This window comes from Hipposideros armiger, unplaced genomic scaffold (assembly GCF_001890085.2).
Source record: "Hipposideros armiger isolate ML-2016 unplaced genomic scaffold, ASM189008v1 scaffold_63, whole genome shotgun sequence".
NCBI classification, from domain to species: domain Eukaryota; kingdom Metazoa; phylum Chordata; class Mammalia; order Chiroptera; family Hipposideridae; genus Hipposideros; species Hipposideros armiger.
In genome coordinates this window covers 379428-394665 of record NW_017731413.1, presented here as the reverse complement: position 1 = coordinate 394665, position 15238 = coordinate 379428, and the positions used below count along the sequence as shown (strand labels likewise).

The 15238-nt window shown below is 40.2% G+C and overlaps 1 protein-coding gene across 1 annotated transcript in view; it reads left to right on the top strand.

Moving 5' to 3' along the window:
• The first annotated feature begins 1318 nt into the window (after positions 1 to 1318).
• The window catches only part of GAS2L3 (growth arrest specific 2 like 3), a 39409-nt gene continuing 25489 nt past the window's right edge, over positions 1319 to 15238 (top strand). Inside the window, exons 1-2 of the mRNA XM_019641675.1 lie at positions 1319 to 1412; positions 12318 to 12365. Of these exons, the coding sequence (XP_019497220.1) occupies positions 12342 to 12365 (24 nt within the window). The 5' untranslated portion in view covers positions 1319 to 1412; positions 12318 to 12341. The remainder of the gene's footprint in view (positions 1413 to 12317; positions 12366 to 15238) is intronic.

Here is a 15238-nt window from a genome sequence, read left to right as displayed (position 1 = left end):
AAGAATCAAAACTCCTTAGCACCCACCAAGCCTTTGATCTGTGTGCTTTCCTCCAGCCTCATCTATCACCTGATCCCCAAACTTTAGTCTTTCAAAGCTCCTATTCCCACAACATTCCGGGTGCTCTCACACCTCTGGAACTTTGTTGTTCTCTGTGCCTGTAAAGCACTCCTTACTCCCATTTATCCTCCTTCTTGGCAAATTCCTAGTCATCCTTCAAAATACAACTCTTTTCGAACTTCTGACCATCACCCCCCAAGACTGTTAGGTGTTCCCTCTTTCACAGACTTTTATTGATTGAGCCTCTACCATGCTGCTGAGCATGTTGAAGGCAGGGACTGTCTTCTTCATTTTAGTCTCTTTGGCAAGCAGCAGTACCTCCTCACTGTTTTTGATGAGTCAATGATGGAATAAATGCTAGAGAGAGACCATAATTCCAGGTCAACTCCCACACTTTACAGATGGGGAATGGGAGTCCCTGAGCTGTGACATGATTTGACAAAATTGAACTAACAATAGGAGAAGGGCCTGGACCTCCAGGTTTTTGACCATTGATTTTTTTATTTTTTTGCTATTCACAAGCCACATTTACAGTTATTATAGACCTATCTGTTGCTACATTTAAGTCCAGTCTCTGCTTTTATCTCAACCCTCTGAGTTAGTAAGCCTATCTCATCATGTTGAGGTTAATTTTTCTCCCCTGGCTCCTGTGTTTTCTTAAGGAAGTGCCAGCATCCGTTTTTTTTTTTGTTTTTTTTTTTGCTTTCAGTTGTGGCCTGGAGCTAGAGGATTCCTCCCTACCCCTCACCCCTACCCCTCAGGAGAAGAGGGGCCTATCTCTCTTCTCCTAGGTTTCTACTTAGGACTCCCATTCCTGCTTGGTGACAGTCTCTCCGGAAACCATGGCGCCCTCAGTACTGCCAGATCACGAGTGGATTAGCGGTTGGGAGGGGCCCTTATCAGGTCAGGATAAAACTCATTACAACATCCCTGAACTCTAAGGGCAACATTCCAGGATATGGGGTCTAATAGGACCGACTGTTGGCTGCCGCCACGGGGCCAGATGGGAGGATCTGCTGGGTAACCCAGCCACTCAGTCTTTCAGCGAAAGGAGAAGCGTGCCCACCACAGTTGTGACACGCCACGAGGTGGAAGGCGGGGAGCCCCGGGCTGACGGAGACGCGCGCGCGGTTCGCGTGCTTCCTGGGCGGCCCTGAGGGGCGGGGCCTCCAGCCACGCCTACTCTCCGCCTTCTGATTGGTCCCTTCGAAACAGGCGGCGGCGATTTCGCGGCGAACCCTAAGGCTGAGGCGGCGGTGGCGGCGGCGGTTGCTCAGGGGCGTGCGGGCACCGCACTGATTGAGCCGAGATGTCGCCCCACGGGGAGAAGTAACCCTCCTGCGGCAGGGCGGGTGAGTGTTTCCGTTTGCCTTGTCTTTCCCCCGCGAACTTCTACTCGCCTTCTGGGGACTGCCGCGCTTCGGCCTGAGAGTTTGTGGAAACCCACGCTCTCCGCGGAGGCGAAGTGGTGGTTAGATTGGGACCCCCAGCTGCGGAACCCAAGACGCTCTGCGATTGGGCCGCTGCGGGAGTCGCGTGCTTTGATTGGTTCCGGGGGCCGTCAAGGTGAAGTTTGGCCTGCCTTCACCTGCCCACTCTAGTGCGGGGCGAGGGGCTACAGGTGTGCCTGCGTGGCGGCCCGCAGGTGCGGGCGTGCTTGGCCGGGGAAGTGCCGTCGAGCCGCTCCCACCCTTGCCTTAGACCCCAAAACGGGATCACAGCCTGAAGCTGGTTTAGGGCCTCCAGGAGCACCCTCATCCCCAAGCGCCTAGCATCTCTAGGGTCACTTGATTCTTCAACAAAACCCTCCGGAAGAATCGATGAAGTCACAGACCTTAGAAAGAGAACGACACACATAGTCATTTCCCCCGATACTTTCTTCCCTATTTGTTGTCACCAGTCCGTGCGAGGCCCAGATCGCTGAAGTCGACGGAACAAGGGGATGGAACTGGACGTTCGCGTGACGCTTTTCCTACCCACACCCCTCCGTTTGCAGGGCTGCGCGGGGTGCACGGTGCGGGGCGGGCTTGCAAAAGAAAGGGAAGGCTTGCTGATTGCCTTGGTAATGGGAGGAAAGTTTTGGAGGGAATGCATAGGACCCCTGGTTCCTAATGAATCTTTTCAAACCCTATGGTTTAGAGTGCTTGTGGTGCAGAAGCTGATTCAGTCGTTACAAAGTGAAGAGGTGGTTTTTTGCAGGCTGCGAAAAAACTTCAGAGTTTAGGTTTTGCTTCGTTTGTGACCTGCTGTCTATCTCTCTGCTCTTCAGTGATTAGGAACTGGAATTCTCGCCAGCTCAGATCCCCTTTGGGAGGAGATTGGAATAGATCTGAAGGAAAAAGCGGAAACTGTGGTGATAAGTGTAGATACTGATACATTTTGTCTACTTGACACGTCTGTTTCAAAAACTCATTGAAAACTAATGGGCTATGAAGAGTAGGTGTCTCTGCTATTTTGAGATTACTTAAAAGTCGAATTTCCTTTTAGTGTAGCAGCGTTGCTAAGCACGCGGACTCTGAAATCAGACTTTATTGTGTGTGTGACCTTAAGCAAGTTATTTAATCTTTCTAAGCCTGCATTAGGAACTAATCTCTAAGAGAAGGTTAATAATAGTTCCTACCTTATTGATGTGAGTGAGGGCTGTTGTGAGGATTAAATGAAATAATCCATGTAACTAGTTTAGTACAGTGTCTGACACACAGCTGTTATTATCTCTGTGCTGTTTAATTTGGATTCAAATTTTCAAGTTATCTCCAAAGGGTGGAGAGGAGCAGAAGCGGAGGCAGTGCCAAAGGTAGTGACAGTAATTATTAAATAATTAAGTTAATACATGCCAAGCACTTAAAACAGTATCTGACACATACCAAACACTCTTATCAGATACATTATTGCCTAGAATGTGCCAGGTACTGTGTTCTAGGTGCTTTCTCCTGTTCTTCTTAAAGCTCTTAGTAATTCTGCTCTGTAGTTGGTTTTATCTGTATGTTATAGATGAGGAAACTGAAGCTCAGAGAAAGGAAATAACTCTCTAAAGGCCACCAGAATTCAGCCTCGACTCTCTCACCCCAACGTCCAGCTTCTTTTTTGCATCACACTTCCCTCACATTTATATTCCCAGCATTAAGCAACTTCTCAGCACAGAGTTGTTTGTAGGGCCCAGGTTCATTTCTGCTGTGGGGATGGATTTATTTTGAATACTTCATTAGTTGAAAAAAATGAGAAGTACCTTGTGATGGTAAATCAAAGTGTGTGATAAGAGAGCAATGTCAAGAATATACACGATGTTACTAAAAAACTAAATGAGTCCAATTGGTGTTTGGAGAATTGGTCAGTTCCGAAGTAATGTTTCCTAATTTATCTTTTCCCATGTGGTTTTTGCTTATTCACTATATTTTTACTAAACAGCACTCTTCTAGTATCTTTTTTTTTCCCTATAACTCTCATTTTAAGTTCGGAGAGAAGACAAGGAAGTTCAGTTATTTCAATAATTTTTTTTGAAACCAACTGTTGATGAGGAAAGTAAGGGATTAAGGTTACTATGTATTATTATATTCTACTTTCTTTCAGTAACATGTCTATGTATGTATCTCCGGTGTGTGTGTGTTTTACTTATTATTTGTTGCTCTCTATACTTTGATATCAGATATACCTTTACATACCTAATAAACCATGTGATGTACGTGGGATTTGAGAGAATAGGAAACTTGCCTTACTTTGAGTTTCTCTATTTTTAATTGAAATTTAATTGCCATAGAGAAATGCCTCAAAGTTATAATTTCTTTAGTGTTTCTCCTAAAAACTCAAAAAGTTTTCTCATGTTATTACACTGTAACAGAGTAGGTTGTTTTAACAGAAAGTTACCATGTATTTCATAAATGAATTACTCATTTCCAAAGAACTAGAATGTAATAAAATGTAGCAGATATGCTGAATGTCATTTCATCTTTGTTGCTGAAAGTGTCATAAGAATTTACTGGGTTATGACTATCAGTTATATGCTGGATATTGCTGAAGTGCTGACTAATAGAAACTTATGCTTACTATCACACAACATAAACTTCTGTAAGAAAATGTAATATTCGCTATGGTGAAGGGCTCACTTTATGTAGTTTTAAACCTAATGACATTTGTTTTCACCTGATGGATGACTTGTTAATATTTTTGATCTCCAAAATAAAATTAGCTGTTGAAAAAATTTTTAACTATTCAGAAGTTTTTCTTGTTCACACACACACACACACACACACACACACACACACACTTTTGAAAACATTATGATCCCAGTAACTTAATTATATATACTATCTTGCAGATTGCTTTTGGTTGCATAAGATATGATAGACATCTTTTCATATTAGTAGGCATAGTTCTATCTTATGGTTTTCAAATGTCTGAGTCCACTGTATGACTGTCCCGTAAGTTATTTGAGCAGTTTCCTGCAAATGGATACTTAATATTGTTTTTACATTTCTTTATACTAGTGTGTGTTTTCCATAGAGTCTTTTAGTCTATGATCTATAAAGGCAAACTGATTTTAAGTTCTTTAAAATTGTTTTGTATCCCACAAAATTTTGTGACAAATTAATAATTCTGTCTAATAGAAAATTGTTATTGAGGTTGAATCTCTGGCAAACTGTGCAAGAGGAAAATTTCAAATAAAAAGGCAAAGACTGCCAGCAAATGAACAGTGTCTATATTTTGCAAATAATACATGATGTTTTATTAAACTGTTACATCTTATTTCTTTCTCTTAAAAGTCTTCATCTGGCTTTGGAAGCTGCCTTTTTCCTTAAAGGAATACACCAGAAATAATTTTCATTATTGTTTCATATTCCTTTTAGTTATAAATACAAAATTCATTGTATTTAGGAGTAATCCCAATATTAATTTTAGCACTGATTTCTACATAGAAGTAGAAGGTATGGAGACGCTTACCTCTTGAGGATCTTATTTTAAGAAGTACAGAGTACAGTAAAATCGAAGCGTATTATCACTATATAACCTAAATTGGGGAGGGGGATCAGGGAGGCTTTTTAGGGGAGTTGAATGTGAATGATAGGTTGTAATGAGTCTGGAAGAGGAGGAAGAGTGTTCCCTGTAGATGGATCAGCTTGTGCAAAGACCCAGAAATGAGAGAGCATGGTGCTCGAAGGGTCTAAGCATAGTTCAATATGGCTGGAGTGTAAGGGTCAAGAGGTGAGGCTGGAGCGGATCCTGTAAGGCTTGGTTAGCTTTGTTCAGGATTTTGGGCTTTATCCCAAAGGCATTGAAGAGCCATTTAGGGTTTTAAGCAGGAGAGTAGTAACATGTCCTCATATGGGAGCGGGAGTTCGTGAAGGATCACTCTGGCTGAGTACATGAAGAACAGGTTGGAGGCTTACGAGGCTGGAGAAAGGGTGGCTGGTTGGTTGGAGGCTCTTTCAGTAAACCCGGAGGAAGATGATGGTGGCTTGAACTAGAGGAGTGGTTATAGGTATTGAAGAGAAAATTTAGAAGTAGAAGCAACAAGATGTGGTCATTGACTGTTTCGGCTGAGGTGAGGTAGGGACTCCGGAAGGAAGAGGTAGTGATGTGAGAGAGGAAGGAATCAAGGATGACCTGGTAACTTGGTGAGTCTTGGTGTCATTCCCTGAGATGGTAAACACAGGAAACCTTTGTAAATATTTAAATGAGTGAAAGAATGAATAAATGATCTCAAAGGCAGGGGCATTTGATGGTGGTGATGGTGATGGTGGCGACGTTAGCAAACACAGCACTTAGTGGGTTTTACCTACAAATTTTGCATCTGTTCTTTTTTTAACCTGGTGTCCTTTTCTCATTGCTTCCACATGCTGGGCTCACTGTAGCTTCTAATTGTGTTTTGCATCCATATCGCTTCCCTAGTTTAGGTCAAATGTCTTGACCCTCTGGATAAATCTTCCTTTCTTCACTTATGTGTTATTGGTTTCCTATTATGGCTACAACACATAACCACAAACTTAGTGGTTTAAAATAAAACAACACAAATTTATTATCTTATCGTTTGGGAGGACAAAAATCTGAAATGAGCTAAAAATAAAAAAACAAAATGATGTCGGCAGGGCTGCGTTCCTTCTGGAGGTTCCAGGCGAGAGTCCATCGCTTTCCCTTCTCCAGCTTCGAGAGGGCACCTGCCTTCCTGGGCTCCTTCCTCCATCCTCAAAGCCAGCAGCATACCCACTCCAGTCTCCCCCTCTTTCTCTGCCTCTCTTCCTTGGTGCTATCTGTCGCCTTCTGTCTCTCTCCGCTTTCGTTCTCAGATGGCCTTCTCTGACCCTGACCTTTCTGCAGCCCTCTCCTAAGGACTCTTGTTAGTACCCTGGGCCCACAAGGAGAATCTCCCATGTTAAGGTCCTTAATTGACTCAGTCTGCAGGGTTTGTTTTGCTCACAAACGTAGTATATTCACAGGTTCTGGGGATTAGGACACAGACATCTTTGGGGACCATTATATTGTCTACCACAAATGGAGTTTATTTAAGTGTAATAAAAATGTACTGTCTGCTGTTGTATGGGCCCCTGAGTAGCAGCCTGCTTGACCTGCTGGAACCTTGACTAGTAACCTCTCTACCTATTTCACCTTGGACCTGTTGGGTGAGAGGCAAAGTCAGTCAATCAATTCAGGTTACATAATAAAAATAAAAACTAATAACCCCCAAAAAGGTCTCTTTTCAAACATTTGTTTACTGTGTGGCTGCCTCCCAGCTTTGCTGTTCCATTTCTTCCACGGCAGAAACACTGTGGAGGAGGGAGACCACCGAGCTTTCCCTAGAGATTTTCACAGTTCTCCCACCAAAAGTGTTTCCTCAGCTTCAGGCTCGAATATTCCTGTCAACACCATTTCCAACAGCAGTCCAGGAACTTATACTTGGCCATAAAATGTACAGGAAAAACTCAAAGTAATATAAAGCACTCACGGTGAAGACAAGTGATTGGGAGAAATGCTGTGTGCCTTAAAGAGCTAAAGATAGAATGAGTTCAGGTGGAAGAGGGAGGGCTGCTAGGAAGAGGGAAATCAAAGACCTTAGACCCCTGGGTTAACTGAGAAGATGCGGAATCTCTTCAGCCATTCCTTCTCTATCTCCTTTGCTGACTCTTTCTCTCCTGTCTAAATGTTAGGTTTTCGCAGGACTTGTTCTTAGACCCTTATCACTGCTTTCTTCATTTCTTTCTCAGGCGATCTCATTCCCTCCAGTGGCTTTACCTCCCAAGTATTTGCTGACAATTTCTATCTCCCCCTGAACTTTCTTTTTAGCTCTAGATTAGCATTGCCAGCTGCCAACCTGACATTGCCACTTGAGTGTCTTTAAAGGCTTCTCAAATTAAACGTGACCAAAACAGCACTTCTGACCTGTCTGTGCCGGGCTCCCTGTTTCAGTCTGCTCAGATTCCCATCGTCCTTATCGCAGTAACTGCTACCACTATCTTATCTGCTCAGCTGCGTAAGCCAGAAACCTGGGAGTCATTCTCGACACTTCACTCTGCTCTTACATCCTTCTCTTTCACTTCTCCATCACTAACCATTATCAAGCCTTGCTTTTAACTCCAAAATAGGTATCACATCCCTCCACTTCTCTGCCGTGGAGACACGTCAGCATCCGAGCTTAGTCGCCATCAGTTGTCACTGCGCTCTGCAGTGGATGCCTAACCCTCCCCCTTCTGGCGACTGTCCAGCTGATTTCCTGCAGGCTCTGTTTCTTTTGCTCTCACTGTTTCTGCTTCTCACGGTTTCTCCTTTTTTCATTGTTTCCCCTGGTTCTTTTTCCCGCCTCTATGCACCCCTCCTTCTGTTTCCTCCCCGCTTTCTGTTAAACCCGTCACTGTTTCGCTGCCATGCTGCTCTCCCCCTCAGAGAGCTCTTTTATTATAAAACTGTGAAGTAGATTATGTTTCTCCCTTGCTTAGAGCTCTTCCTTGGCTTCCCGCTGCACGTAGAATGAAACCTAATTTCCTCAGCATGGCCTGTGTGATAGGGCTACTGCCTAACGTCTCAGCCCTGCCCTAAGCCACATGTTCTCCATGCTTCAGCCATACTGGCTTCTTTCAGGTCTTGGAATTGCGCCAAACTCTTTCTGTACAAAAATTTATGCTCTGTGCATAAAACTCTTCTTCCTCGCTCTCCCTGGCTTATTCCTACCATGCTTCAAATTCATGTTTGTCCTCCAGCAAAACCGTTTTTCACCACTTCATCAAGTCTCACGTAGGCCCCTGATGTTCCTCTTTCTGTTCTTTCCTTCAGAACAACTGTGACTGAATATTGTGTGTTCCATGTGTGTATTCCCCACATACACAGACTAGCTCCATATGGATAGCCATATGTCTGTCAGGTACATCACTGTGTCTGCTGCTCATGTGCCTACTTTAGTAAAGGGTGTGAGTAAATGCTTGTTGAATAAATGAATGAGTCCCGTCCCCCCCCCCCCCCCCCCCGACAAAGCAGGTAGCCCAAACAGTGACACAGCCACAGAAATGAGCAAAACTGATAGGACAGTGAGGAGACAGGTTGAATGGGACAGAGCGCCTATGTTGGATAAACTCCCGGAAACTCCTGTTCTAGCAAGAGAACTGTACGTCACAAATTCACATCGCAGCATCCTCCCAGTTAGTATGTGGGCATTTTAAAGCTTTTACTTTCATTGGTAACCGTATTTATTTTTATGATAGTAAAACAAGCTTTCCAAATTACATTTAATGTTTTCTGAGTATTATTGGCCTTGTTTTCTTATCTCTTTTTAAACATCTCTTTTTAAATGATAATAAATGAACTATCATTATGTCTCATAGTATTGATCACAACAACTCACTTGTCAAGTGCCAGCTATGTGTCAGGAACTTTATTTGTATCATCTTATTTAGCCTTTACAATGACCATAACGCGGGAGGTGGTGGTATCTCATTTTGCAAATGAGAATACTGAGGCTCAGAGAAGTGAACCATCCCAAGGTCCTATAGCTAGCTAATACATGCAGGAGCTGCTGCTTTCTATCACTGCAGCGGTGTCTTTATGGTGAGTTATTTTAGTACATATAAAAATAGGAATTATGTTTAGTATGGATATAGCATTTCGATTTTTATCTGTTAGCAGGAAATATTTTACTGAACAATTTAAAGCTTAGAAAGTTGTTTTTCTTCCTGAACAAATCAGAGAGGATATCTTCTTCAACTATTTTTCTAAACGAAGCTTAGTAAAAACCGAAATGTGTTTTGACATACAGAAAGGCGTATAGACTAGTATAACACCGGTGTTCTCACCACTTCCCTTGAAATCAGATCTTACTAGTACAGTTGAAAGGCCTCTGTCCATCCCTCCCCAGTCTCGCCTTCCTCCCTCTTAGCAGTAACCACTCTCCCAGCTTTGGCGTTTATCGTGTACCGGCTGAGTGCTGAACGTATATGTGTTGCAGTGGCCGTTGATGTTACTATTTTTCAGAAGAAACTTACCTTATTTCTTAGCTTTTTTTGCCATTCTTTTCTAAATTGACCCTCGATTTGTACCAGGACCGAGCCATGCCACCATCTGCCTTCCCCACCATATCCTGTAATGTGGGCGAGGAATAAAAATGTGCTCAGCTTCAGAGTCTGCAGCTGTGGGACAAAGGATCAGTTCAACAGGTTGGCCTTTTTTCCCCTGTCACGATCTGAAGTCACATGGGCGTGAAGAGCCTTACCAAAAATAACCCTGAGGACCTCGTGACTAAAACTTTTTAAGATGAGTGGGTTAGGCCCGAATCAGGTGGATGAGCACATTGTGTTGCTAACATTTCCGCCAGGTTTGAAAATTAAGTGGAGCAGTCTTCACTCGCGATCTCTGCAGAAGCTCCTCGTCTTGTGCAAGATTCCCAGCAGGTCAGAGTATAGTTTGCCCTTGGTCACATGAGAGGTCTTTTTTTCCCCTACATCTAAGGAAAAAGACTTCCTCAAGTTGGCAAAGGCTTGAAGTAGACTTCTCCAAAAAGAGGACAAAAATAGAAACAAAATAAAGCCAATAAGTTTCTAATTAAGATGTAGCTTCAAAAAGGAAATGTTGCTGATTCAGTATAATTGGTTTATCAGGGGAAAAATCGAGACAGTCTTTCAGGGAAAGATAGGAAAGAGGAAAATAGGTAATAACAATGAGTGAGACGCAATCAAGAATTGAGAATTGGGATGAAGATTGAGGACTGGGGCTAACTATAGAAAAGATGCTACTTTGGGTATTAAATGCCTGAGACACAAAAATGGTTTAGAAAGAGAATAGTGAATGACTAGAAACTATCAATAACTGGCTCTTAGTATTTGGGACCCAGTGAGTGCTGATGGATGAATTGATGATTCACTGATACAATCTCATCAGTTTATAAAAGTTTTCCTGTCAAACTATATATTTGTGTACATGATAGGTTTTCACATATGAAGTTATAACTTACCTGAGTACTTACCTGAGTATTTTATTAAAGAATTTATTTTTAATGGTAATCCAGATGGGTTCTATTTTTGTTGTCTTAAAAACAGTTCTTTCAATTGCAAAAGAAGAAATGATTCAAGAAATATATATGAAAAAGAATTTTCTGCTGAAGTTCAAGTGACTGGAGGTTGTACACAAATTCTTCATTTCTTTCATAAAACTAATTTTGTTGACTTCTCCACAAAAAGTGCAACTGCTAAACATTCTTGTGATAGCTTCTTTGTGAAAGTGTCACTGTTCTTGATTTGCACACGCCTTATAATTTCAGCTTTCTTTTGTTTGGGGTTGGCAGTTCCAACTGTTCCGGCTCTTGTCTGATTATGTGGGACTTCTTATTTTAATGGGAGCAGCTTCTTTGCTGCATTTTTAAAAAATGGTCTCGGAAGCGTCTTACTGTGGATCTTTGTTGGGGACAAAGGATTATTTATGCTAAAGGAAAATGTATTCCCCACTGACTTAGCTCGTGGGAAGCATAACAAGCTCATTAGTAATGCTCAATTGTACTTTGGCCTTTCGCTATGGCAGAGCGAGGAAAAATGACATCAAAAAGGACACTCTGCTGTCCTTCGCTTTCCCGCAAAGAAAATGTGATGTAATATTGGATTTTTCAGTTAGGTTTAGCTTCAAGTTCAGCTTTGGTACCAGAAGAAATGTTCCTGGAAGGAAGGCAGTATGAGTAGGTGGCAGTGTGCATGAGGTACGTCTGGTATAACTTAGAGGAGAAAGTAACTTTTGGAAACTGGTAGCATTTTAGCCTTATAAATGGTTTTATTTTTTTTTCTTAGCATCTCCTAATGGCAGTTTACAATAAAAAATAACTACTGTATTATGCTGCTATAAGCAATGAAAAATCCTAGGTTTTATATATGCTAATTATTCTGAGTGTTTTTAAACTCTTCACTTTTTTTCCTCCGAAAATACATTAAAGAATTATATTAACCTAACTTAATTACAGCTGTGTTGTTGTTTTCCTTGTAGATTTCAAGAATAATACTTGGAGCTAAATTCTGCTGTTTCTTTTGTTTTTTTGTCTTTAGCACCTCATGGAGAAAATCAGTTATGAAAAATTATTATAGAAAGACGTTGAGTGTGTTTCACAGTTAAAATGGATGTTTAGTTTGTTACTGTGTCACCTGGCAAAAGAAGCTTATGGTTAAGCATGTGAATTTATACAAAGTCCAGATGAACTTTATGTTCTCCATGTAAAGATCAGATGAGAGATGCTTCACTTTGAGTATCAGTTGTTGTGACATTTGTATTTATATTATATTTACATTATGTTTATAGGGGAAATTTCTGGGAGACTTATGTGGCTAAGTTTTACTGCTAATTTTACTAGTCAAATGCTTCAAGAATTCCTTTGAAGACAGATGTTTCAAGAATTGGCTTGCTTGAAATCATACAATTAGTGAAAGATCCCACCAGCATTTTCACTTTTGGTAGATTACTAAAGGAAAGAGAGAGAGAGAGAGAGAGAGAGAGGAGAAGAGACGAGACATCATGTTCCTTCTATTGTATCACTTCTCTATTCTAGGGGGAAAAAAATTATTTTGATACCAGTGCCAAAAACTACATATTAAAATGTGTTTCAGGTTTTCCTGTCACAAATGAGGAGTATTTTTATGAAGTAAGAAGCTGGAGTGATTACTGAATTCTCTTATAGTCAAATTATTCCAACTAGAAGAAAAAGTTTCCTGTGTTCAAATAGAGTAAAGCAGAATCCTTATAATTTGAGGCTTTGGAAGAATAAGAAAGCTGCCATTATCTGCATATTAATGTTTTGTTCTATTTTTCAGAAAAGCAATTTCATTTCCATATTGATGACCATGCAGCCTGCAATTCAAGTAAGTGTTTTTTCTTGGAGAAAATATTTTTAAATTGTGAGATTAATATAATAAAATTGTAATAATTACTAAAATACTAAAATTATCAAAGTGTGTTTATTGTACTAGTTTTATTTCATTTTTTTAAATTTTTATTAAATTTATTGGTGTGACATTGGTTAGTAAAAGTAAAATTATATGGGTTTCAAGTGTACATTTCTATGTACTACTTTTTTTAAGAATCAAATTTTCATAACAGGAGTACTATATTTTTATTTTCTATTTCTGAAAATATTTTAATTTTAGACTTACGTTGAATATTTGTAGGAATCAAAAATACCATATTGGATATTTGTAAGGATGAAAAATACCCTAGCATTGGTGGGTCCATCTTATTTATATTACTCTGGGGAAAGAATTGGAATATTTTGTAGTTTTCCTCATTATAATTTAGTATATATTTGTAGTTAAAAAACTTTCCGTGAAAACAAATATAAATTTTTTATTTTAGGTCATTGTACATATACCCTATAATGCTTGTAAAGAAACAATTATTAAAATTTAAAGAGTGTTTTTTTTCTTTTTCTGTTGCTTTGTTTTTTGGTGGGGGGAGGCAAGCTGGGAATGAGACAACCAGAATAACTGTACATGCGAGTGACTTCCAGATGGTACAGTCTTCGCTAGGTTATTCTTCTATTCTTTCAAGTTTTCTTTCTTTGCTATAAATAGAACACGGTTGAATATTAACTTAAAGATAAAAATCACATTGAACATCTACCTAGAAAGAAAGATGAAAGCAGCTGATGATATAATGTGTCTTGGAAACTGAAAACTTTAGATTCCATCAGATTGCATTTCTGATCTAGCTCTGCTGGTCTGATTGGGTGATTCTGGAGTTATTTTACTTCTCTGAATCTCTGTTTCCATACTACTAAGGTGAGGGTCAGGACGCTTATATGGCAGGATAGTTGTGAGGACTCAATGAGGTAATATACACTAAGTGCCTACTAGAATGTATATTGCATAGTAGGCACTTCAGAAGTTTGGTTGTATCATTTATATAACAAAACTATCCAGTTGTAAAACTGGAGATTATACCTCTGTCATGCAAGTCTGTCTGTCTGTCTGTCTCTCTCTCTCTCTAAAAATGGTTTAGGAAGCTAACAGCGGGTGATAGCTGAGAGAAGAGAATTTATCAATGGTTAAGAACAATCAATGTGATCATGCGTGTACTCCTTCCTATGCTGTACAGCTATATCGTTGTACTCTGCTAATAAAGAGCCCTATTATTTTGTTTCCCTTCTGGGACTTGGGAGTCCATGGCAGCCTCCCAGAAGGTCTTATTTCTCCCCTTTGGGTCTTCTCAAGTCCATATTGAGTATACTGAGCATACTTTCTTATTACTCAAAGCCATTTATTGTCTGATTATTTCTTTGTATTCTCTTTTAACCAAGTCTCAGAAATGTCATCAGTTTTGTGTTGATTAAATTTTCTTGATTTCTTACAGAGTGCTTTTTATCATTGCCACGTTGACCATGTTATTCTCATTTCTACATTAATGGTCATTAATATTTTCTTAACTTGGTGATTATTTTCATAATTTTGTTTATAGTTCCATGAAACCTTCTCTAATCTAGATTCCACAGATCTGTCTTTATTGATTCTTCTCCAAGAGCACCCTTGGCATCTGCCATGGAAGTTTGTCATCTCTGCCTGATGACTGTGAGAACTTTCCAGAATTTTTACCTGTTTCTCTGCTAACTATATTAGACAGTTATCTAGTTATTCATAAGTACCTCACAGAGAGGAGACATCCAGTAAATAGGTGTTATCAATTGGTTTCTCATTTATTTATTAAGATTTTACTTGGCTTTTTGTTTATGTCTTTTGTTCTGACTAGTATATAAACGTACAGTCTAAAAACCAATGAACAATAGTTCCTAACCTATTTTGGGTCGTAGTACCCTTTTGAAAATCTGACAAAAGCTATGAACTGTCTCTGAGAAAAGGGCCATTTGGACACAGACATAAGATCTTGCCTAAATATATACAAGTTTATTTACCTGCTCAGGTTCCTATATAGACTGCCTGTAGATTAAGAATTTCTGCAGTATGACAGCTTTCAGCATGTTTCAGAACAACTGTTATACATGTATTTTTTATTACTAACATCTAACTTTTAACATTGGTATGCTACTGACTAGCCCAGGTTATTATAGAGTCTTCTTTTTCCAATAGTGGGAAAATCTAAATACTCTTCCCCCTAATGTGGCAAGAATTTAGAATGACCTTTGATAACGTTACCATCTTCATTTTCACACTTAATTGTTTCAAAACCACCCTCCTAACTAAGGTACATCTTTCCTTGACAAACATTGGCATTTGCTCTGCCTTTTTCCAGCTCTGCCAAATGGTTGAACAACAACATATTCCATTGACTGTAAGACACTGTTGATTGTAAGATGCATCTTGATTTTGGTCCAGAGTCATTTGCTGATGTCTGTTCCTCAGTTACACCAACAAGTATTTGTGACCAAATGCCATGTGCTAGGTGTTACACTGCGTTCTGGGATTACAAGCAGAAATGCAACATGCTTGTGAAGGGAAGGAAGGCTTAGATAGGAAGTCTTAGCTACACTCCCTTTGAAACATTTTAAGAGAATTCAGGAAAATAAGTAAATCTTGTCTTTTTCCTAAAACTTGACAGGATCCTTGTATATTTAGGAGCTCACTCCCCAATCTCTATCTTTTTTTGTTGTTGTTAAGATTTTACTGGAGAATTGGGGGATGGGAACCGTGCTGGGGAATTGGGGGAAGGGGAACAGACAAGTTGCTGTTGTTTTGTTCTTCAGCCTAGTTGTGGAGGACGTTGCTTCACTGGCCCAAGTTGGCAC